Source organism: Taurulus bubalis (genome assembly GCF_910589615.1).
Source record: "Taurulus bubalis genome assembly, chromosome: 16".
In the NCBI taxonomy this organism is placed as follows: domain Eukaryota; kingdom Metazoa; phylum Chordata; class Actinopteri; order Perciformes; family Cottidae; genus Taurulus; species Taurulus bubalis.
Genome location: NC_136604.1, coordinates 21869182 through 21894481, shown reverse-complemented (window position 1 = coordinate 21894481; position 25300 = coordinate 21869182). Strand labels below are relative to the sequence as shown.

The 25300-nt window shown below is 44.3% G+C and overlaps 1 protein-coding gene across 1 annotated transcript in view; it reads left to right on the top strand.

Moving 5' to 3' along the window:
* Positions 1-951: 951 nt before the first annotated feature.
* The window catches only part of LOC306748773 (chromodomain-helicase-DNA-binding protein 4-like), a 29844-nt gene continuing 5495 nt past the window's right edge, over positions 952-25300 (top strand). The window contains 32 exon segments of the mRNA XM_079231983.1: positions 952-964; positions 1410-1620; positions 4298-4407; positions 5929-6171; positions 9389-9507; positions 9646-9947; positions 10030-10157; positions 11025-11169; positions 11957-12123; positions 12892-13122; positions 13958-14038; positions 14040-14162; positions 14279-14487; positions 15391-15522; positions 15625-15724; positions 16602-16793; positions 18468-18668; positions 18763-18900; positions 19482-19603; positions 19920-20093; positions 20205-20346; positions 20454-20585; positions 20887-21004; positions 21085-21209; positions 21371-21463; positions 21585-21732; positions 22431-22609; positions 22687-22864; positions 23784-23873; positions 24028-24119; positions 24210-24343; positions 24832-24976. Of these exon segments, the coding sequence (XP_079088109.1) occupies positions 1554-1620; positions 4298-4407; positions 5929-6171; positions 9389-9507; positions 9646-9947; positions 10030-10157; positions 11025-11169; positions 11957-12123; positions 12892-13122; positions 13958-14038; positions 14040-14162; positions 14279-14487; positions 15391-15522; positions 15625-15724; positions 16602-16793; positions 18468-18668; positions 18763-18900; positions 19482-19603; positions 19920-20093; positions 20205-20346; positions 20454-20585; positions 20887-21004; positions 21085-21209; positions 21371-21463; positions 21585-21732; positions 22431-22609; positions 22687-22864; positions 23784-23873; positions 24028-24119; positions 24210-24343; positions 24832-24976 (4560 nt within the window). The 5' untranslated portion in view covers positions 952-964; positions 1410-1553.

Here is a 25300-nt window from a genome sequence, read left to right as displayed (position 1 = left end):
CTCTCTCTCTCTCTCTCTTCACCTCCGTCCGGCCTTCAGGTTCACCATAACATTTGTGGTGAGTCATAATCCTCATATGTTATGGGGTGACACCCGGGTCACCCAACTTTTCGGTGACCCGCCCCCCACCTTAAGGTGCTTTAAAAAAAAAAGTAGTAGCATTGCATCTGCATCCCGCGCAGCCAGACTGCATACAGTACACCGGCTGCACATACATGCAAACATGCACACTCAAGTTGAGTAGCCATGTGGCACACACACACACACACACACACACACACACACACACACACACACACACACACACACACACACACACACACGCGCTTGTCATGTGACGCTTTTCTTTCTGTTTTTTTCCTCCCATCTCTCTCTCTCTCGCTCTCTTTTTGGAGTTATGCTTATTGAGGGATGTCAGTGACTGCGCTCATTACTATTATGGGATGCCGCACAGGGGTGGGAGGAGGGGGGGGGGGGGCGTCTCCACAGTAACCACGGTTGCTATGGGAGGGGGGGTGCATGGAGGAATGGGGAAGAGACTGTAGGAGAGGGAGGGGGGGTTGACTATTATGGTCTGTATGTTGCAAGGTAACTATGCAGAGTGGGGGAGGGGTGACTGAAGTGTGTGTATGTGTGGAGGAGGAAGGGGGGGATATTATGGGATGCCTGCCCCCTGATCTCTTTGTGTGTGTGCGCGCGCGCGCGGGGTGTGTGTAGTGTGCGAGGCAGAGAAAGAGGAGACGGCGTCGTGCGCACACGCTGCGCTCTACATATATATATATATATATATATATTTATATATATATAAAAAAAATAAAAAAACACGGAAATATATTTAAATGTGTCCGTGTGCGGCTACCTGAACGGCCAGAGAGACACACACAAGTATTGATTGATTGACAAAGTCGGCGCGGACTTACTGGGGTTTTTTTTTTTAGGCAGAGAGAAGCTGGTGAATCAAGTTGTGAGTATCAGGTTTTTGTGTGTGTGGTTTTATTGTTTGTAAAAAAATAAAAAAAATGTAATACTTGAGTAAAAGGTAAAAGATGGACGCCGGGTTGTTTATTTTAAGAAGATGTGTTAAGTCTGCAAAACGGCCTCACTGCTGCTTCTTCTTCTGCTGCTTTATTTATTGTGTCTTTTTTGTGTGTGGGGATCGTCTCCGAACCGGTTAGCAGCGCGTGCTAATGGCAACATGTCAGCTGCACGCGGGGAGATGGAGGCTTGTAATCTGTCTCATCACCAGATAAAGTTATAATTTATTGTCTTTAACAAAGTCCACGCGGCGGAGTTTGTTTGTGTGTGTTTTGTTGTTGTTGTTTTTTTTAAATTGTCTCTCTTAGCTGTTTTAAAATATTCACTTCCGTTTTCTTTTTCTTTTTTTGTGTGCTTCTTATTTCCCTTGTCAGGGGGGTAAACCTGTCCGACCATCCGAACCGACTCTAAAAGACCTGCACCAGAACTCTGGATACCCCAACTTTGTTGTATTTAGTTTAGCTAAACTGCTTAGCTAACTAAATATAAAGTTATCCCCCCCACCCCCCTCGTCAGCGATGTCTGGAAGCGAGGACGGCGGCGGCGGCGACGGTTACGGAGCCCCGGAGGACCGGCTACTTCACGGTAAGGCGGGAGGCTCGCGAGCTAGCATTGAGCAGATGTTTTCCGCCTGTTTTTACATTCACATGAATCATGTTTCGGCCCGCCGAGCTAATGTTGCTAACTACGCTGGGGACGTTAAACTTGCCCGCGCGTTGTCGGTTTAACGTCTTTTATTGTTGTCTTTATTGATACAAAAATGTGTGTGACGGGGGGCTCGACTATTTTACGCCGGTTTCCCGGTCGTGTTTCCCCCGGTAAACGGTCGCCTGCTACCGGCGTTATTTACGTGTCCGATGACAAGATGGAGGCAGCCAGTTAGCTTGGAAGCTCGCGGATGACGTTCCCGCAGCGTTTCCCTCCTCGTGGCCGGTGGTTTGTTATGCGTGCGTGCGTGTGTGTGTGCGTGCGCGCGCACGTGAGTGTGTGTGTGTGTGTGCGTGCGGAGAGAGTGGAGGGGGCGCGCGCACGGAGAATAAAGTACAAATAAAACATTATCTGGCATCTTATCGATTCGTCTTCCTGGGTAGATATTATATATGCATACTGTGTGGTGTGTGTGTGTGTGTGTGTGTGAGAAGGGGGGTTGCATTGTTTACAGTGTGTGTATAATACCGACGTGCACGCGCTGCGTACACTGGAAGCTTTGAGAACAAGAAGTCCTCGTAAGTACGCTTTCACATTAAATGCTGCGTTAATTTATCACGTAGCACCATCTTTTAATGAATCTGTCACGTGATTGCTGCATGCATCTAAATATTGTGCAATCCACCCGAAAGATGCAGAGGAGGAAAAAACTAATTCTCGGATGTAATGCACGTTATTTGTTCATATTTATATTTTTATTGGATTATGATGCAAAGAAACATCGGTCTGTGTCTGTTTTCTGTCATCTGATGATGATGCATCAGTGCCAGAAGTATTCCAAATATATATTGAATCAAGTAAAAGGGCAAATAAATGCATTTACTTAAAATACAATAGTAAAAAGTACATTTCAGGATCCTATATTTTACATTATTGGATTATAATGACGCTTTGTGGTAGCTTTAAACTATACTAATGTATCGCATATCAGTTGAATCATATTTTGTGTCAATAATCTTGATTGGCAAAGGCTGTCAAATTGAAGTAGTGCAATAAAAAGTACAACCTTTCCTTCTGAAATGTAGTATATAGTCACAGTGAATGGAACTACTCCTGTAAAGAACTAGTGTCTCTGAATTGAAAACTATAGCACTTAGGTGGATGTGTTTTTATTCCACCACTGAAATAGATGTGAACTCAAGCAGGAGCGTGTTGAGCTGCGACTATATTTCATAATTGATTAAGCGTTTAGTCTTTTGAGATTGTGAGAAATTAATATCCTTCACAGTTCTCGGAGTCCAAGCTCGTGTCTTCAGATGTTTGTACAACAGCCAAAGACGCTCCCTTTACAATAATACAAAACAGAGAAGAAGAAGACAAGTATTATTGGTTCCTGTGCTTGGATAAATAAAACAAAAAACAGTTTCTGATTATTTCTGTGTTCATTTGAATGGCGGCTTAATCTATTTAATTGTCCCAGCTCAAGTTAGGTGTCGTTTCTGTTTTCGTATGCGGTCCATTTAAGTTTAAATGGTATATTTTTGTAGTCGTTCTGATATTCCCTTTAGTTGTGAATGCACAATTTTGTGACCGAGTCCAAGATCTGGAGCCCACAGCTCGGGTCTACACACCTATCATCATAAATATAATTTCATATCATTCTTAAGTGTCTTTGTAAAACTGGTCTCTACAATAAACACTATTCTCAAAGCAGAGCTCTGTATTTTTAAAATCTTGCATCCGTCCACATCACTCGGCACATCTTGCTCTCCTTGTCGTGACATAAAAAACCAAAGCAGCTCATCCCATTAAAGCGTCTTCCTCACCAGGTGCGTCTTAATGGCTGCTTGCCATTTGACTTTTTTACCGTAGTCGATTACATTAACAGGTTTCGAGTGCCACACCGCTTCACTTTGGAGCCACTGAGGCGATGCTAAACGCTGAGCTGGGATCCTCTCTGAGAGACTGGGATCCTCTCTGAGAGACTGGGATCCTCTCTGGGAGACTGGGATCCTCTCCCCTCTGTCCTCAGGCCTGCAGGAGGACGTGGGGTGGTAACTCCTAATGACTAATCAGTTGTAAATTAGGGTTTTAACCACTGGAACAAACTGATTTGAATCTTGCCCCTAAGGGGCAACTAGCAGCCCAAACCACTGCTGATCCTCCACTAGTCCTGGTTCTCTGGACTCCTGTTGGTTTTTATTCTAGCAGTCTAATCATGGACCACTTAAAAGCCATTTAACGCCATGTGAATGCGGTTGCAGCCTGGCAGGCGAAAGAAGGAACGCTAAATCGTCCCGCTGGAGTCCAGACTTTGTCACTTACTCGTGTGTTTTTTTTTAAAACTCAAAAGGAAGCTAGTCGGTCACTTCAAGAAGGGTGAAAATGTGGTAGAGGCCCCGTCAATCAATCTCTTTAAATTCAGGGATGACTCTTAATAAATATATACATATATATATATATATAAAAAAAAATCAAAATACACGCGAGGGAAGCGGCTGAAAGTTCACCAGCTTGCGTTTTGCGGACGGAAACGCCGGAACGCTCGTCTCTGTACGTCGCTGTCTGTGAAATGTCTCCGCTGGCCTGACTTTCTTTTTCCCTTTTTTTGCAGACGATGAGGAAGAGGAGGTCTCGGAGGCTGAGACCCCAAAGGTGAAGAAGAAGAAGAAGGCCAAGAAGAGCAAAGAGAGCAAGGGCAGCAAGAGGCGGTCGCGCAGAGAGGTAAGGCTGTCATCAAAGTCAGAAAACTACCCAAAGTATACGACAACTTTTTAATCCTGTGTCCCAGATGATGAGTTCGATTTTAAAAACGACCCTGAAACCCAGACGCCGTTAGTTCAACTTCACCGTCTGCAGACTTTTTATGATCTTCTCTTGTCGGCAAAACAGCCAATAAAAGTCAAATCTTCTGGATGGAAGTAGTTCCGATTGTGAAATGCTTGAAGTCCTCCTGCCCTCCTATGGCAGATTAAATGTTTTTGTGCACGTTAACGTCCACAACAAGATCGCTGACGTGCTCACGCTGCACATCTTGCACCTGAAATAAATCTGTTTTTATCACTGAAGCGCTGTAAAAGCTCAAAGTGGTGGAGTCATTCTTGTTGATCCACACGTCGTCTTAACCATTAGCTCAGTCCCTGTGTGCCGTTTTTTTTCCTGCAGTCGCCCAACAATCCAGGTGCAACACACAGGTAGACCCTCTCCGCCAAGTTTCCCCTCAACACATGCATTTTATTGGCTGTAGCTCCCCGACAGGTCCTGATATTCAGGACGCTAGTTATCTCTGCTCTCTTATTTATTTAGCCTCTGATCTGCGTATTTTGTCCACTAGCGTCTTTATAATTTTTTACATTTTCCTGATTTCCGTGAAGCTTCTGTGGACATGAAATGAAATGTCTCATTCCCAAATCTGTTTTTTGCTCCCCGCCACTAAGAGACCGTAACCGGGAGCAGCCGGTCCGGTCTCTCCGGAGGGTTCTCCGCTGGTTGAATTTTAGTTTCTGCGGCTGGCGCCCGCTCTCCTCCCCTGGGGAGTTGTTCCCCACGGCTGGGGAGTGAGACAAAGTTCTAGTCTCATTTATGGTCCGATAAACCACCTATTCCTCAAATTCAGTCCCCCGTGTCATATCGCCAGGTGGCATGCTACTGTAGCTAGGTGGCATGCTACTGCAGCTAGGTGGCAAGCTACTGCAGCTAGGTGGCAAGCTACTGTAGCTAGGTGGCAAGCTACTGCAGCTAGGTGGCAAGCTACTGCAGCTAGGTGGCAAGCTACTGTAGCTAGGTGGCAAGCTACTGTAGCTAGGTGGCATGCTACTGCAGCTAGGTGGCATGATTGTTGACGCTGCTTCGAGGCTTTCGGCGGCCCCTTGCTCACCTTTTTTCATTTTTAGAAACTATCCAGTGCGTGAACTTTAGCCTCTTGCATCTTTTTTCCCCTCTCACCATTCTTTGATTTATTCAGAGAGGGTTCCCCTACTTTTATTTACTTTTTCAAGAGCACAACTCAACCTTTTTTGTGTAATTTAAGTCGTCTGAAGAACGATTAAGAACTATTTTCCTGTGTATCAACACTGCTTGTTGATGGACAAAGCACATTACAAGCTGACAGACATTTCAGTCTTCACTTTTGAGACTTTAGATAAGTTATATTCAATCATTCCTCTGATAAATATGTTTTTATGCTTTGACCCGATGGCTTCAGTTCGCCAACCTCTGCCCTTTTCGCCCTCCCTCTCGTTCCAGGAGCTCCCCGCCAGCTCCCCAGAGCCCATGGACGCCGGCAGCGCGGTGGAGGCGGAGGGCGGCCACGCCCTGCGCTCCGACAGCGAGGGCAGCGACTACACTCCGGGACGCAAGAAGAAGAGGAGGGGCAGCAGCGGCAAGGAGAAGAAGAGGAGCAGCTCCGGGGTCGAGAGGAGCAGCTCCAAGAAGAAGGAGCCGGAGCCCGAGGAGGAAGACGACGACGACGATGACGACGACAGCTCGGTGAGGAGAACGGGGGAGAAGTTGGTTTTAGTGAAGCGTCTGCACCGAGTACGGCTTCAGTCTGTGACGATTTAGGTAGGAAGTACTTGACGTGCTCCCAAGAAACTCAAGAGTTCCAATAATTCTTGCATGATCGTGTGGAATCTTGTGGAGGCTTTGGAGCATCGGTCACCACTACAGGTTGTGGGTTTTAACTCCGTAAAGACAAACTTTGGATGCATAACTTTTTTGGAGACCGTTCTCGCTGCTCTACAGGACGCGTAGTTTTAGTTGTTCCAGTTCATGGCCTAAACCTCTGAACCCTGCACAGTTTCGGGGTGTTTTTCACTCTGTGGCCTTGGTTTTCACTGCAATATGAAAGTCCTGCGCCTCTGTGGAAACGGCTAGAAGGAGAGGGAACTCAACTTTCTTTTGTGCACAATAATAACGCCGTTAAAACATCTTTATATCCAACATTGTTATATGCGATATACATTGAACTATTCACATTGGCACAGCCTCTCCTCTGTTAAAGCCTGCAGTCAAAGTTTCGCAGAATGTTTGGTCACGTGACTGTTGGTCTCAGCATCATAGTTGCGCAGAATTTGATCTTTTTAACAGAATCTGTTTGGAGCAAACGGTTTATTTGGAGGACAATTTTTAACGAGACTGTTTTTCTTATGACAAATTTTAATATTTTCCGATTGTTTCGGTTGTCTGGCAGAAGCGTGCATCGCACACACACGATGTGTTCAAGGACCGTCGTAAAGATGAACATCTGACGTTCATGACGGTTTCTACAGCTTCCGGCTGCCATAAACAGAGTAGAATTGGCGGTTGAAAAAAAAGAAAACAGGCATTTTAAACCAGCCAGGCAGCAGGTTTTAGGGTCCAGACTCTAAAACCTGCGTTAACGTTTGTCAGTTTAAACATTGCTGCGTGTAAAATGTGTCTGAATTGACAGACTTTATAGCCTCATATCGACTGTTCTGGAAGAGCAGCATCATGCAAAACGTTTCGCTGTGAGGTGAAGTGAATGCGAGTTGTAGCTAATGGACAAAAACATGCAGAACTACGGATACAGTCCCTGTTTTTATTTATTAGAAATGTACAAAACACGTGAAACTGTTTTGGTTGAGGCGCTAAGAATCTACGCTTTCTGCCGACCACGTTGCCTTCATTTTTGTGGGTTATGACCTGTGTGAAAAGCCCTTTTGTGCGCTCTGTTGCCAGCGTACCTGTAATGGAGTCGTTCCTGGTTGACAGACAGAAACGTGAGACGAGAGACGGGGAAACAAAGAGCTGCGTCTGCTGGACTCAGAAGACCCGGCGGCCAATGGGGGGCCTCGTAGTTAATGACACTTATGCAAAGGGGGGGGGGCGTGGGGTGTGTAAGTCTGTGTGTGTGTCTGGGGCGGGTGGTGTAAGGCATATATGCTGTTACCAAGGCAACCCCGCTTGGCGCCGCACCGCACTGCGCTCTTGACCCTTTTTTTTTTTTTTTTTTTTTTTTTTTTTGGGCTAGATAAACACATTTTTGATTCATTGTCAGAGCCGCCGCTCGATCTGCTCGGCAGCCATTTAATAAGATGGGATGCAGGATTTTACGGAAAAGACTAGAGGAGGAAGAGGAGCAGGAGGAGGAAGAGGAGGAGATTACTGCTCACCTGCTCGGGGCCTTTTTAAACTTTAGGTCGAAGAAAGTGGTTTTATTGGTGAAAATATTCACAATTCGTTCAGATTTACAAAATTTATTTCTATATCTATTTTGAAGTCTGTTCCCCCACAAAAAAAACACAAATATTGTTGTGGTCCCGGCTTCTGAATCATGAGGATTTGCTGCTTTTTCCTTTGTCTGGATGTTTGTGGTTCATTAAATGTGGTGAAAATGTTCACGCTACGTTCTAACATTTTATCAAGCGATCGATTTTAATGCTTTAATCAAAAAAATAATTGGGAGAATAACCGGCGCAGAAATGGTTCTGATTGAACAAAAGCAACTTTTTTATGTTTTATCTTTTAAATCTAGATGGTCAGATTGTCAGATTAAATCCTAATTAACTCAATTAAATATGAAAAAATTGCATTCAGCTTGTTGCTTGTTAATTTTAGACACTTCAACAAAAAAACCCACTGTTGATTCAAATGATTATGGCAAAAAAGAATAATCAGAATTATTTAACAAGGACATGATTATTTAACAAGGACATCTTGTTTGCCAAATTAACTCAAATGCATCAATTAGTCTTTTACTTTTTGAGCCGAATGAAGAAGCTCGAGGAACTATTTAACCATAAACTCAGTTATTGTGTAGATATAAAGGCTCCGAGACTCGGCATCGCTGCAAAAAAACAAATGGTCATTTCTTTCCTCCAAGATTGTCTATTTTCGAGGCCAAAATTCGATTAAATGAAGCCGCCCGGCCCCTCGATTGAATTCAGGTGTTGCGTAGCCTCGTTGCTGTTAGCTGTTAGCTGTGCCGTCGTCATTCAGCATGTTGGGCGGAACAAAGGCGTCCCTGTGAGAAGAGGAAGGTTTCGCGTCTGTGATCGCCCGTAATGTAATATGCTCTGAAGAGACGGACATGTTGGGACTCGTCTTTTGAATCGGGTTCTCCTCCGATTGATCCGATTAGCATCGATAACTCCTCGCTGAGCTAAAGTGCTTGTGAGGTAACAGATTAACGTGTGTGAGTGTGTGTGTGTGTGTGTGTTACTGCTGTTATTGAGACATTTCAATGTGACTCTTTGCCATCGATGCATTTTGAAACGTCTACTTTTGTTGGTTCTGATATTCGTGCGTGTATTATGTCACATTTTATTACTGAAGACTCGGCAGCTTGTGGATCCCAAAGAGCTTCCAGTTTTCAGTGTTTACCTGCTTTTTGTTTTTGTTAATTACATCATAGACGGATCACATAAACATAAAAAAACGTCTCATCGTTGACATGTAAACATTGTCCACTTCCCTCCGACTCAACGGCTCTATATCATGTATTTATACATATCTATCTATCTATCTATCTATCTATCTATCTATCTATCTATCTATCTATCTATCTATCTATCTCTATCTATCTATCATATTTCTTTCATAATTACAGCCACCATCTTGCGAAAGTCTTTTTTACAGGTTGCTAACAAGATTTTCGCATCTTTTTAATAATGTTCCTATATTAACCTCGTCGCTCTAACGAAGCTTGTTGTTGTTGTTGTTGTTGTTGTTGTTGTTCCTGCAGGAGCCGAAGTCGTCGTCCCAGCTGCTTGACGACTGGGGCATGGAGGACATCGACCACGTGTTCACGGAGGAGGACTACCGCTCTCTGACCAACTACAAGGCCTTCAGCCAGTTCGTCAGGTAGAAAACGACCCGTTTTACTTCATGTCTTATCCAGGAGAGAAATGTCCCATGATGCACGAGTTTCTTTCTTTCTCTCTCCACATTTTAAATGTGTCCCTCCTCCTCCTCCTCCTCCTCCTCCTCCTCCTCCTCAAGGCCCCTCATCGCAGCCAAGAACCCCAAGATCGCCGTCTCCAAGATGATGATGGTCCTGGGCGCCAAGTGGCGTGAGTTCAGCACCAACAACCCGCTGAGGGGCGCCGCCGCCGCCAACGCGGCCCTGGCCACCGCCAACGTGCCGGCCGCGGTCGACACCATGGTGGCGGAGGTCGCGCCGGTCGCTCCGTCGTCTCCGTCGCCGCCGCCTTCCCCGGAGGAGGCTCCGCCCCCTCCTCCTCCGCCGCCGCCACCGCCGCCGGCTGTGCCGCTACGCAAGGCCAAGACTAAGGAAGGAAAAGGTACGGCTGAAGCCAAACGGGTTCAGGCGGATGTTTATTCTTTTTTAATCTGTGCGCGACTGACGTTTTGTTTTGTCGGCAGGTCCCAACGCCCGCAAGAAGTCCAAACCTACGCCGAAAGCACAAGAGAAGAAGAACGCCAAGACCAAGAAAGTGGCTCCTCTCAAAATCAAACTGGGAGGCTTCAACAGCAAGAGGAAGCGCTCGTCGGTACGAACCACAGCCTCTCCCTCTCTCTCTTTGTCTGTCTGTCTCCCTCTCTCTCTTTGTCTGTCTGTCTCTCTCTCTCTCTTTGTCTGTCTGTCTCTCTCTCCGTCTGTCTGTCTCTCTCTCTCTCTCCGTCTTTCTGTCTCTTGTCTGTCTGTCTCTTTTCTCTCTCTCTCTCTCCCTCTCTCTCTCTTTGTCTGTCTCTCTCTCTTTGTCTGTCTCTCTCTCTTTGTCTGTCTCTCTCTCTTTGTCTGTCTCTCTCTCTCTTTGTCTGTGTCTTTCTCTCTCCGTCTGTCTGTCTCTCTCCCACTGTCTCTCTCTCTCCGTCTGTCTGTCTCTCTCCGTCTGTCTGTCTCTCTCCCTCTGTCTCTCTCTCTCCGTCTGTCTCTCTCTCTCCGTCTGTCTGTCTCTCTCCGTCTGTCTGTCTCTCTCCGTCTGTCTGTCTCTCTCCCTCTGTCTCTCTCTCTCCGTCTGTCTGTCTCTCTCCGTCTGTCTGTCTCTCTCTCTCTCTCCGTCTGTCTGTCTCTCTCTCCGTCTGTCTGTCTCTCTCCCTCTGTCTCTCTCTCCGTCTGTCTCTCTCTCTCCGTCTGTCTCTCTCTCTCTCTCTCTCCGTCTGTCTCTCTCTCTCTCTCCGTCTGTCTGTCTCTCTCTCTCCGTCTGTCTGTCTCTCTCTCTCCGTCTGTCTGTATCTTTTTCTGTCAGTCTGTCTCTCTCCCTCTCTCTCTCTCTGTCTCTTTCTGTCTGTCTGTCTCTTTTTCTGTCTCTTGTTCTTGGGCGCCCACATGAAATTGTGTACGACAAACTGTTTTTAACAAGTGTGTGTGTGTGTGTGTGTGTGTCTCTCTCTCTCTCTGTCTCTCGTCTGCACAGAGCGAGGAGGACGAGCCCGAGCCCGAAGTGGACAGCGACTTCGAGGACGGCAGCATGAACAGCGTCTCCGTCTCGGAGGGATCCAACAGCCGCAGCAGCCGCAGCAAAAAGAAGCCGTCCAAGAGCAAACCCAAGAAGAAGAAAGGTGTGTGTGTGTGTGTGTGTGTGTGTACGCGCTCTGACATTCAGTCTTCTTCGTGTCCTCCTCCTCCTCCTCCTCGTTGTTGCACTAAATAAACAGTAGGTTTACTGCAACCTGAGGGAGTTGCACCGTCACGTCGGTGATTCACGGCTCTACCTGTTGAGGCGTAAGCAGCTGCGTTCGGGTTAAACACACGGCGGTGAACAACACGAGACACACACACACATTAGTCACTGCCTGAGTCAGCTGATTATATTTAGAAGGACGACATCTTGGTCTTGGCCATCTTCTCCTGATGCATCATCGTCTTCTTCATCATCATCATCTTCATCCTCTTGTGCAGCCACTCGGACATCGTCTCAGATGGATTCCGGCGGCCAAAAAAATCGGCTTAGAAATCCTTTTTTAACGGCAGTTTTTTCACGTTTAGTTGAGTCTTTGGGGCTTTTTAACACGCACACATTGAACCTCATTGAGTATTCAGAAAAGCTCTATATAAAATCAAAATATTATTATTATTAACCCTTTTTGCGTCTGCCGTTTCGGGGGGGAAACGGCGTACACTTACGCGAGTGTTTTGGCGGAAAAGCTTTAACCGAATGTCGACATGGACGTTTACGTTTGTCGGTGTTGAGGAAATGTGTCGTCGAACGCGGGAAAAGGTGACTCACCCAACATCGATGCACGTGTCACATCCTGTGTCTCGGGGTGAATGTGTGATGTTCGGAGGTGGGGGGTTTTTCTTCTTCTTCTTCGTTTTTTAAATGTTTTGTTTTTTTAAACTAAGCAGCTGAGGAAGGAGACGGCTATGAGACGGACCACCAGGACTACTGCGAGGTTTGCCAGCAGGGCGGAGAGATCATCCTGTGTGACACCTGTCCCCGAGCGTACCACATGGTCTGCCTGGACCCCGACATGGAGAAGGCCCCCGAGGGCACCTGGAGCTGCCCGCACTGCGTAAGCGACCCGCCGACGCTGCTGGAAATAAATGTCAAAAAGTACAACAAGGCAAAACATCAACTGAAGTATAGTTTCTCTAAGAGTCCCCAAAAAGTAGGACAAGATGCATGAAGATCAAGAAAGATGGGAACTTTGTGTTTTTAAAGTAACACAAAAAGCACCATTTGTGTATTATTAGTCTCCCCTTGTTACCTTAAATTCTTGGCGAAGAAAGAATCCAAAAAAAGAAGAGAAACCTTGACGTAAATTTGGGCGCCATTAAACGACAGCAACCCTTTTTGTTTGCGAACTCTCACAAAACGTTGATCCAGTCTGGTTCTTGCTTCTTAACAAACTTGTGCATCTTTGGACGCACAACCCTGAGGCGTTTGTGTGGTTTTTAAACGGTACGTTTCTTTGACAAAGATGCATGTTTGTGAGAGTTTGTAAACAGACTTTTTAAATAGCTTTTGCCCATTTGCTTCAGACTTTTCACTTTTTTTTTTGATACTTTGTTATAATAATAATAATGCATTTAATTTGTAACGCACTTTTCTTTCAAAAGAATGAGTTGGTTAAAACAAACTATAATAATAAAATAAAAAGTGCCTTCCTGAATAAAAAGGTTTTTAGGCCGGTCTTAAGAGTCCAGTGTCTGTTGCCCTCAGACTGTTCATTGTGAAGCCGGAAAATCCAAACATGCTTTCTTCAGGAATTCAAGGTAACGCAAGCAATGGTCCTTTTTGTGTTTTGGGTATGGAACATCTGATTTGTTCCCCGTTGCAGGAGAAGGAGGGCATCCAGTGGGAGGCCCGGGACGAGCCGTCGGAAGGCGAGGAGGAGATCGAGGCCGTGGACATGGAGGAGGACGACCTGCACATGGAGTTCTGCCGCGTCTGCAAAGACGGAGGAGAGCTGCTCTGCTGCGACTCGTGCCCGTCGTCGTACCACATCCACTGCCTCAACCCGCCGCTGCCCGAGATCCCCAACGGGGAGTGGATCTGCCCCCGATGCACGGTGGGTTAGGGCCGAGAGAACCGGCGGCTTTTATTCGGTGGGCCGGCCGATGTTTGTGCTCTTTCTGCCCGACGAGGATCCACGGTAAACAGTGTTTACCGTGGATCCGGGAGGCGTTTCTGTGCCTGTTGAGGATTAAAAACGGGTTGCGTTCAAGAAAAGCAACGCAGAAATACAGGAACAGATTAGATGAACAGTTAAAAGTGTTTAAAGTGATGAAACGCTGGAATATTACGGAGTTTTGAGGAACGATTAAACGGTTATTTGAAGAGCCGTTGACTTGATATTTTTGTAAATCTTTATCTAAACAGTTAGTGGATTTATTAAAAGACTTTAAATCACACAAGAGAAAATAAGCAGTAAAAAATAAATAAAAATCTGTTTGTTGCGTCCCAAAACATATTTTCACTGTAAAGTAATCTGCTTATTATTATCTTAATTTATTGTCTGTAAAAGACTTCATCTTTTCACGTTTATTAGTTTTTGAATTTCTTTTCTTAAATTATTATAATATAAATTATTGTATTTTCCATCATTGACGAGAAACAAGACGTATTTGTTCGTGATAAAGTGTGTGAGACGTAATATTCTATCTCGTCTGAATAAAGGAGAAGAAAAAGGAAAACATTATCATATTAACACTTAAAAAAGTATTTCACTATCAAATAATCTGCTGGTTTTAATTGTATTGTTTCGTCTATAAAATGTTAAATGAAAGCGAGAAATGACCGTCAGAATTTCCCAGTCTTCTTTCAAAAGCATTGTTTCTCTCACAAGATATTCAGTTTAAACATTCATCATCTTCCTCATAATATTAATAAATCTCCTCCTCCAGTGTCCCCCCATCAAGGCGAAGGTCCAGAAGATCCTGACGTGGCGGTGGGGCGAAGTCCCGCCCCCGACGCCGGTGCCCCGCCCCCCCCGACCTCGCGGCCGACGCCCCCGACCCCAAACCGCTGGTGGGGCGCCCGGACCGGGAGTTCTTCACCAAGTGGTCCAACATGTCGTACTGGCACTGCTCCTGGGTCACCGAGCTCCAGGTGTGTGTGTGTGTGTGTGTGTGTGTGTGTGTGTGACAGACACACAACGTCCACTCCAAATCTTCCGTCTCCCTCGTTTTTTAATCATTTTAAATGCTTTTATTTGTCGTTTCCAGCTGGAGATCTACTGCCAGGTGCTGTTCAGAAACTACCAGAGGAAGAACGACATGGACGACCCGCCGACCAGCGAGTTCGGCGAGGGCGAGGAGGACAAGGCCGTGAAGCGGCGGCACAAGAACCCCATGTACTCGCAGCTGGAGGAGAAGTACCTCCGCTACGGCATCAAGTTTGAGTGGCTCCAGATGCACCGCATCATCCACCACAGGTGAGGACGAGCGTCAGCGGCCTTTAATCACGTGGATTATGAATTTCTTATTATTTAGATCATTTAGCGGCTATATTTCTGCAGTCTGGGGTTATGCTACTGCAAAAATATAACCGCTAAACGATCAAGATAATAAGACATTCATTAAATGTCCCAATTACTTTTGTTTCCACAAAGTTGTTCTGCTCTTTTTTTTTTTTTTTTATATATTTTGTAATTTATTTCACATTTTTATTTTATGAGGATATTCTCTTCTTTTTTTTTTTTAACAAGCGACTTGTTTCTGAATGTTAAGTAGTTTTTATTACATGCACAACTTATTGCTGTGAGTTACTACATCACAGGAAGTGCACGTTTATTAAAGAAAACATAACAAAAACACAATAAATCTCTACTTGGATGTTTAATATTTCAGATGCTGGTGTCGTGAAACGTTCGCCAAACATGAAAAACGACTTATTATTATTTATTTCACTTTTTTTTATTTTGAGGATTATCTCTTTTAACAAGTCACTTGCTTCTGAACATGCACAAGCTATTGCTGAGTTACTACATCACAGGAAGTGCACTTTTATTTAACAAAACATAACAAAAACACAATAAATCTCTACTTGGACGTGTCATATTTCAGATGCTGGTGTCATGAAACGTTTGCCAAGCATGAAAAATGACTTATTTTTATAATTTATTTCACCTTTTTTATTTTATGAGGATAGCCTCTTTTAAAACAAGTCACTTCTGAACATGCACAAGCTATTGCTGTGAGCAGGAAATGCACTTTTATTACACAAAACACAACAAAAACACAATAACCCTCTACTTGGACGTGTAATGTTTCAGACGCTGCTGTCGTGAAACATAAAAAAAGCATTTTTCTTATTATTATGATGATTATTTCCCCAGCGTGGACCGGAAGAACAATGTCCACTACCTGATCAAGTGGAGGGAGCTGGCGTACGACCAGGCCACCTGGGAGGCCGACGACATGGACGTGCCCGAGTTCGACGCCCTGAAGGTGCAGTACTGGAACCACAGGTGAGGCGGCGACCTTTTTTCTTTCTTTCAAAAAACACTTAAACGTTAAACCTGCGCTCTCAAAAAACGTTTTTTGCTGACCGAGCGCGTTTCCGTTCCCAGAGAGATGATCATGGGAGACGAGGGGAAACCGGGGAAGAAGATCAAGGTGAAGGGACGATCGAAGCGGCTGGACCGACCGCCTGAGAACCCCGTGGTGGACGTGAGTTTCAACTTCCTGTTTATAGAGACACCCTCCTCCTCCTCCTCCTCCTCCTCCTCCTCCTCCTCCTCTTTAAACAATCAAAACCACCGTTTATCACCGCCGGAAGCTGTAGAAAGACACACTTTTACAAACATGTTTTATATGATCTCCTCTTCTGGCCGTGGTTGTGCTGTTTCCACAGAGGTGCAGGACTTTTATACTGCTGTGGAAAAAAACAACATATATATCTTTTAAACTGAATATTTATGTTTTATTCCTCCAGCCTGGCTTATTTGTACCTTCTCTTTTTTTGTTAATGGTGCTTCGTTATCGGCTGTTTGACTGGTGGCCTCTAGAAATATTAAAATCCAGTTCTTGGTTCCATTTTTTTGGCGAGGATTCCTTCTGTTGATCCTTAAGCATGCCGTTTAATTTCTTGAATCAATAATTGATGATAATGACAATAATAATAATAATAATACATTTTTGATTTGTACAGCCCTTTTTTAAATCACTCAAAGACACAGACGAGGTAAAAACAGAAGCGGTAAAAGCAACAAAGGCAGATCAATGTTACAACTTTATTACATACATTTTTACATGCATGCATGAAATTTGCTCTCTGCATTTAGCACATCCATAGCAATTTAGGAGCAGATTTAGATGAGTGTCTGAGGAGAGCTGGACTCTACTGTTGTTGAGGAAACTTAGTAAAACGTCTCTAGTTCAGTGTAACAAAGGAATATGTCGCCTCTCGATGAACAAACAGGTTCTCAGTTCATGATACGCTTAATTTTAACTCCACATACAATGTTTTTTAGTCAAATTGAAGTGCCTTCTAAGTAGCTTCTACTCACCTTCCCCGTGTCTTTAACGTCTTCAACGTCTCCCACAGCCGACCATAAAGTTCGAGCGGCAGCCGGAGTACCTGGACAGCATGGGGGGGAAGCTGCACCCGTACCAGCTGGAGGGTCTCAACTGGCTGCGGTTCTCCTGGGCGCAGGGAACCGACACCATCCTGGCCGACGAGATGGGCCTGGGCAAGACGGTGCAGACCGCCGTGTTCCTGTACTCGCTGTATAAAGAGGTGGGTCGGAGAAAAAAGGAAAAATATCAAGTAAAAATAATGTCCCCACAAAACGAGATATACACACACACGTGTGTGTATATCTCGTTTTGTGGGGACATTATTTTTATTTGATTTATTAGGTTGTGAGCTCAGCACAAAAAAATAATCAATGTTTTTACTTCAACTTTGATCCCCTTTATCATTTTTTTTTTTTTTTTTTTTCAATTAATTTCCTATTTACCGTAACATAATTAATTTTTAATGCACTTTTTGGCTCCGGAGTAACTCCCGGTGTGTAGCTCTGCTCCTATTGGCCGGCAGCCATCCAGCCATTTTGTACAAGTCAGGTGAAATCTGACGACATTAAGTTCAATCTCAGACGGTAAACGTCCTCGGATGCCGGTCGCGTGAGCGGCTGCTGCCACCTACAGGAGGGAGGCCAGAACGCACTTCCTGGGGGAGACGTTACACAATTACTTTAATTCATGACGCAGTGGGTGGAGGTTTCAGTGTCTGTTTGGGAATTGGACGGAAAATTAATCTGGAACTAGTTTTCATAATCAATTAAAAGCTTGTGTGATTTGTTTTGAGCGTAATTCATCTTCTCAAATTTGATTATTCAGCAGGATTCTTCTGTGGTAGGAAATTTAAATGGTTTTGAAAAAGTCATCTTTGGTAACGGTGGATGTTTTTTTGTGCTATTTCTAAATGTATATAAACAAAAAGATTCTTCAAATAATCAAGAAGATAATCATCTGATTAATTAATAATCAATTGTAGCTTATGGGGACATTACCTGAAACATAAACAAGATTTAGGATCAAAATAAAGTCCTTCTTGGATAAATTGGTATTTAATAAAAGAAAAATACATTTTGTCACATTGGCCAATGTGTTAATATCTCAAAAGTTCTGTAACTTTACTGTAAAGCTTATGTGATTTGTTTTGAGTGTAATTGGTGCAAATTCACTGACTCCATCTTCTCAAATTAGATTTTTTCTGGTTTTAAAAACGTCATCTTTGGAAACGGTGGACGTGTTTTTGCTATTTCTAAATGTATGTAAACAAAAGGAAATTAATAATGATGATACTTTTTATTTTTATAAAAGCATAGTCAGATATTAATTGAATACCGGTAAACAAAAAAGGACCATACCATAAAGGCAATGAAAACAACCAAAACAAATAACCAAAAAGAGCAAATGAATCAAATAAACAAACAAAAACGGGAATAAAAGAACTGCATAAATAGACATAAAAAGACGACCTCAGTTAAAAGTTATTCTATAAAAATGGGTTTTAAGAAGTGATTTTAAAAGAAGTTATTGATTCTGCAAGCGTTATCTCCTTTAGTAGGTCGTTCCAAAGTCGAGCGCTCCTGATAATCAAATAATCAAGAAGATAATCATCTGATTTAATTGTTAATAATCAATTGCAGCTCCAGGTGAAATGACCTGAAACATAAACAAGATTTAGGATAAAAATGAAGTCCTTCTTGGATCATTTTCAGCATCATTACACACATTTTGTCCAACTTGTTAATATAAAAAAAAAGTACTGTAACTTTATCGGGAAAAGATGTATTTCCCTCGTTTTCTTCGTAGATTTCCGCTCTGCACATTAGTTTTTGGGCGTGTTCCTGAAGCGCTTCGGGTTGAACTGACCCCCCCCCCCCTCTCTCTCCGCCTGCAGGGCCACTCCAAGGGCCCGTTCCTGGTCAGCGCGCCGCTCTCCACCATCATCAACTGGGAGCGGGAGCTGGAGCTGTGGGCGCCCGACATGTACGTGGTGACGTACGTCGGAGACAAAGACAGCCGAGCCGTCATCCGGGAGAACGAGTTCTCCTTCGAGGAGCACGCCATCCGAGGAGGGAAGAAGGCCTCCAGGATGCGGGTGAGAGGAGGCGGACCGGAGAAGCGGCCTCGAATACAAATGAATCCTGCGGACCAGCGCTGACGTCTTCCTCCTGTCGCTTTTCCCCCGACAGAAAGACTCGTCGGTGAAGTTCCACGTCCTGCTGACCTCCTACGAGCTCATCACCATCGACATGGCCATCCTGGGCTCCATCGACTGGGCCTGCCTGGTGGTGGACGAGGCCCACCGGCTGAAGAACAACCAGTCCAAGGTACGGAGCCGCAGACGGGGGTCCGGTAGTTGCGGTTAAGGTCAAGTTAGTTAAGGTCAAGGCTGCTGCTGCTGCACTGGATTTCTGAGCAAGTTTTACTTTTATATGCAGCTTTTTGCACCGTTGCATGCATGTTTGTCTTTTATTCTATCGATATTAATAGTAAAACCTACTTCCTCCTCATGCTGCGTTCACACCAAAAGTGTTGCAATTTTTCCCCGCGAGTAGATCACATGCAAAGGCAATGCAGACGCGAATGGTTGCGAACAAAGATAATATTATGAAACCAGATGCAAGGACGTTTGTGGAATTTCCACAACGAGCATAAAGCAGAACTGGCGGCTATTTCCATGGAGGATGGCGGAAACGGTAACAGTTTTTACGGAGATAAGCCACGCCCCCTTTCTGACGCGGATTAACCACAAACAGTCGAGCGAGTAAAGTGTAGCATTCGACATGCAGCGTCTCAGACAGAACTTCTTGAACCTTTTTGGGAATAAAACGGTTACAAACATGTCCGGATCGGAAGCTTTGCCGTCTCTGACGTTTAACTTTCTTTGCTTTTCTTTTCCCCGCTGTAGTTTTTCCGCGTGTTGAACAACTACCCTCTGCAGCACAAGCTGCTGCTGACGGGAACGCCGCTGCAGAACAACCTGGAGGAGCTCTTCCACCTGCTCAACTTCCTCACGCCGGAGCGCTTCAGGTACGTTTCTGTTCCATGAGAGGAACGTTCCTTCAGGTCTTGATGTACGAGTCAGCGGTGCATGTTTTGTGTTGTATTCTAAATAATGATAAATGCTAATGATTAGTAAAATAAACCTCTTTTTTTCTGCTTTTCTATCCGCTTTAGTTTCTCGCGACATCTTGGATGTGTGTGTTGCATACAAACCCTAATTTAAAGCAGCTTTAAAGTCTCTTAAAGTGTTTATATTGAATCTAAAAGTGTGCAGACGTCTGGCAAATTCCACGAGACCCTCGTGCCGCCCGTTACCCGTCTCACCCGGCCGTCTCGTTCGCAGTAAGCTGGAGATCTTCCTGGAGGAGTTCGCCGACATCGCGAAGGAGGACCAGATCAAGAAGCTGCACGACATGCTGGGGCCGCACATGCTCAGGAGGCTGAAGGCCGACGTCTTCAAGCACATGCCCTCCAAGACGGAGCTCATCGTCCGAGTGGAGCTCAGTCCGCTGCAGAAGTGAGTCTGGCTTTTTAAAAACGTTTAGATAATATTCATAAGTGTTTTTTAAAGCGGAGAAAAAGGGTAAATGTGTGTGTTTTTTGTTTTTTTTTGTCCGTTCCCTCGCAGGAAGTACTACAAATTCATCCTGACGAAGAACTTTGACGCTCTGAACACCAAAGGAGGAGGAAACCAGGTTTCTCTGCTCAACGTCGTCATGGACCTCAAGAAATGCTGCAACCACCCCTACCTCTTCCCCACGGCCGCTATCGTACGCAAGCAACATTTTAATTAAAAATATATGCATATATTCCAGTCCCAAACTTCATCCGCAGTCATTTCAGAAGCTAAAACGTTTGTCTGGTCGCTCACAAACAGGAAGCTCCAAAGATGCCCAACGGGATGTACGACGGCAACTCTCTCACAAAGGCTGCTGGGAAACTGGTGCTGCTGCAGACGATGATGAGGAAGCTGAAGAACGGAGGACACAGAGTGCTCATCTTCTCTCAGGCAAGAGGCCGCATGTTTAGTCTTTAGCTCCGACTTCATCTTTCTCTTCCTTTCACAGCTTGAAATATACGTTTATTTTCTGTCCTATTCTGCTTTTTCTCTTTTGAAATGATCGTTCAGATGAATATTTACAACTGAAAAGAAAAAAACTTAACTATAATTGTAGAAAACGTTGTAAAAATCGTAGAAACACTTCCTGTCTGCAAGTTTCCACTCGTTTTAAAGTAATTCCAGTTGCAACAAGAGAGAAAACATCTAATTTAGCTCTTCCTAACAAACCGTCTCCTCTGTTTCGCTGCAGATGACCAAGATGTTGGATTTGCTCGAGGACTTCCTGGAGAACGAGGGCTACAAGTACGAGAGGATTGACGGAGGGATCACCGGCGGGATGAGACAGGAAGCCATCGATCGCTTCAACGGTGAGCTCATCTCCTTCAAAGGACGACTTCATCGTCTGTTGTTGATGTTTCAGGTCACTGATGATCATTTTCTCCTTCAGCTCCCAACGCTCCGCAGTTCGCTTTCCTGCTGTCGACGAGGGCCGGCGGTCTGGGCATCAACCTGGCCACCGCCGACACCGTCATCATCTACGACTCCGACTGGAACCCCCACAACGACATCCAGGTACAGCGGCGCGCCTACTCGTTTCTACTGTTCTCATTTTGAAAGGGAAGTTGGTTTTACTTCCCTCTGAAGCTCATGAAGCAGTTCCAGATTCTCTTCTTTTTATATGTAGCTTTTCGTCTTATTTTGGCGGTTCACGACTCCTCTTCCTGTGTTTTCAGGCCTTCAGCAGAGCTCATCGTATCGGTCAGAACAAGAAGGTGATGATCTACCGCTTCGTCACCAAGGCCTCCGTGGAGGAGAGGATTACTCAGGTAAACTGATGCTGAAGAGAAACCGTTATTTCACACTTGTTTCTGCATCTGCCGAGAAAGCGAGACAGAAGAAAGCACCGGTCATGTTGACGAGAGATAAAATGCTCTTTCTGTCGTCCAGGTCGCCAAGAAGAAGATGATGCTGACTCACCTGGTGGTCCGGCCCGGTCTCGGGTCCAAGACGGGATCCATGTCCAAACAGGAACTGGACGACATCCTCAAGTTCGGAACGGAGCGGCTCTTCAAGGACGAGTTCGACGGGGGTCTAGGTGAGTTAAAGGGATTCATTGAGGAGGGAGAACGGGGTTCTTACGGTCGTGGAAAACCTGGAAAAGTCATGGAATTTTAAAACGGTTATTTCCAGGCCTGGAAAAGTCATGTAAATGTGTTGTATTCATGTCTTCATTTACACTGAGTTTGAAATTATTAATATGCTTTTAAAAGAAAGACGCTCAAAATATAAGCAGGCATACATACAGGCATCTATATAAATGTTTATTCTTTTAATCAAACTATTGTCTCATTTAAGGTTTACTGTATGCTTTGTGTTCTCATTGTTAGTTTAAATACTACATTTACTCACTTTTTACTGTTTACACCCAGACTTCACTAAATATTTGCTCATGGAGATTTGGTTTTAGACATTTATTTACATGCATCTACCTTTTTTATTCATGTATTTCACTGCTTTTGTGAACCTAAAACCTTTCGTGAACCAATTTCCATCACCTGAACCTATATGCCACCTGAGTGAAGTTATGTTTTCACACATTTTTCAGCTTTTATAGTCATATTTTCTCTTGACACTTTTGCATAATGACAATGGTGCCTCATTATATAGATGGCTGAGATTGTTCTGCAATTGTTGATGTAAAACATGGGTGTGTATCTTGTATGCAAGAGTTAAAGTCATGGAGATCCATTGGTCAGAATGTGTATGAACCCTGAGATGTTCTTAACCGTCCAGGTGAGATGATGAAGAGCAAGGAGGACGACAGCAGCGTCATCCACTACGACGAGAAGGCCATCGACCGGCTGCTGGACCGGAACCAGGACGCCACCGACGACAAGGAGCTGCAGAGCATGAACGAGTACCTGAGCTCCTTCAAGGTGGCCCAGTACGTGGTCCAGGACCAGGAGGAGGAGGTGAGCCACGACCACGGCTTGGAACCAGACGCCGCTCCACGTCTGTTTGTTGTGTTTTAACCGTTGTTTCCGCCCAGGAGGAGGAGGTGCAGCGGGAGGTCATCAAGCAGGAGGAGAGCGTGGACCCGGACTACTGGGAGAAGCTGCTGCGGCACCACTACGAGCAGCAGCAGGAGGACCTGGCCCGCAACCTGGGCAAGGGCAAGCGCATCCGCAAGCAGGTCAACTACAACGACGGGTCCCAGGAAGACAGAGGTAAGAACGGAGGTATATCTTGGCTTTTTTTTACTACTTTTAGCTTTCAGGATTTGTTGAATGAAGTTTGTACTGTCTGGTGTTTATTATTATGAAAAATATTGTATTTGTAACTTAATTAAAACATTTTATTACTTTGTATTGTTTTCTAAGATTTTTTCTATTTATTTGTAATTTTTTTTATTTTTTTTTAATAATATATATATATATATATATATATATATTTTTTTTATTTATTAAATAATACAAATAATTTTACTCAGACCCCTCTGGAGGGTTGGCAGCTTTGTCCCCGTTCGCCGTGAATTTCACCCTGAATGTTTTGTCCTGACTCGAGTTGTGAGACTACATTACCCATAATGCACGGCACAGAACTGCCATGATCTCAGCCCATTTAGCATGAGGAGGAAAATGCCGGCGACGCCCACACAGACGACTGGAAAAACACAATCTATGACTCAACAGCAGAGACTTTTTTTATTTTTTTATTATATTCATAAAGCATGAACAGGATTATAGAAACAACATCATAAGAGAAGTTTGACCTCTTTTTCTATTTTGGTGAGGATCTATATTCAGTATTTTTATTTGACCCTTCATGAAACCTGCTAATGTCGGATTCACGCTCGCTCAGACCTCGTTTGTAGTTAAGGATATTACGATAAACATTTGATAAACATGTGATAAACATGTCTTAAACATGTCTTACAGTCTCTCCCGGAGGACGTTCATCATGTAATTCACATGAAAAATGTCAGAAATAGTTGTGAAAAGAGAAAAAAAACTAATATATAAACATAAAAACATCAGTGTGAAGTTTGTGTGACTGCTGAATTTGTAATAAAACACAAATATCCAGCTGACGTCTTATATTCCCGCGCATTAATCGAACTCTCCCTCTTTGTTTTCCATCTTGAAGCTGATTGGCAGGACGACCAGTCTGACGGCCAATCGGATTACTCGGTGGCGTCGGAGGAGGGAGACGAGGACTTTGACGAGAGGACAGAAGGTAAGAAAGTGTAACACAAAAAAAGGACATGATTAAAACACTTGTGTTGTCTTTCTAAGCTCTTAAACCATAAAAAACGAATAAACAAACATGAATGAGATGCTCCTGTCTGTCATCGTGTGTTTTAACCCCCTCATCCGTGTAATTCCTGCAGCCAACTCTCGCAGGCCGAGCAGGAAGGGCCTGAGGAACGACAAGGACAAGCCGCTGCCCCCCCTGCTGGCCAGGGTGGGAGGCAACATCGAGGTGAGGCCCTTTGTCATCCCTGCGTTTGGGTTTTAGTTTAAAGATAATAAAGGGTCTGTGACTGAACCTTCGCGTCCGCCGGTTCCCCAGGTGTTGGGCTTCAACTCCCGGCAGAGGAAGGCCTTCCTGAACGCAGTGATGCGTTATGGGATGCCGCCGCAAGACGCCTTCACCACCCAGTGGCTGGTCCGGGACCTGCGCGGGAAATCTGAGAAGGAGTTCAAGTGAGAAGCAACGAGTTTTATATTTATTATGCATTCATTTTAATACCTTTCTTTAAATCATTACGCCCTTAAATTATTATTATTATTTTTTTTTAATTATTTTTTTTGTCTATTACTAGTTTTACATAATTATTTGTATATTAAAACGTAGATACATTTTAAAATGGTTATTTCCGGGCCTGGAAAAGTCCTTGGAGAAAGAAATCAAATCCCCAAAGTGTAGTAAAAGTCATGTAAATGTGTTAAATTCATGTGTTCATGTCGTTCATTTACGCTGAGTTTGAAATAATGAATATGCTTTTAAAAGAAAGACTCAGAATATAAGCAGGCATACATACAGACATCTATATAAATGTTTATAATGGTTTAAAGTCATGAAATCCACTAGTCAGAATGTGTCTGAACCCTGAATAATGTAAAATAAGTGTTGGTACGTTGCTGGTTGTTTTAAATAAATGTAAATATTCATATTTGTCTCCTCCCCTCAGGGCGTACGTCTCTCTGTTCATGCGTCACCTCTGTGAACCCGGAGCCGACGGCGCCGAGACCTTCGCCGACGGCGTCCCCAGAGAAGGGTTGTCGCGGCAACACGTCCTCACGCGCATCGGCGTCATGTCACTCATTCGCAAGAAGGTAACAACAACAACAACAACAGCAAAGAAAGACGCAGCTATGTTCCTTTTTTCTACTTTATCTGACTTTTCTTAAGTTGGGAGTTTTTTTTATATTTTCTTTTTGAAGGATCGACTGAAACGTTTGTCCGGTCGCATGAAGAACATTTAACTAGTTTAAATAAATAAACATCCAAGTAGACGACGTGACACATGGCCGACGTTCAAATGGAAACGTGATGCAACGGAAGACGGTCTTCATTCACTGGCTTTTAAAGAAGATTTCAAAATAAAAGATTTAAAGGGACATAATTTAAAGGCCAGTTTTGCTCATATAAAAGAAACT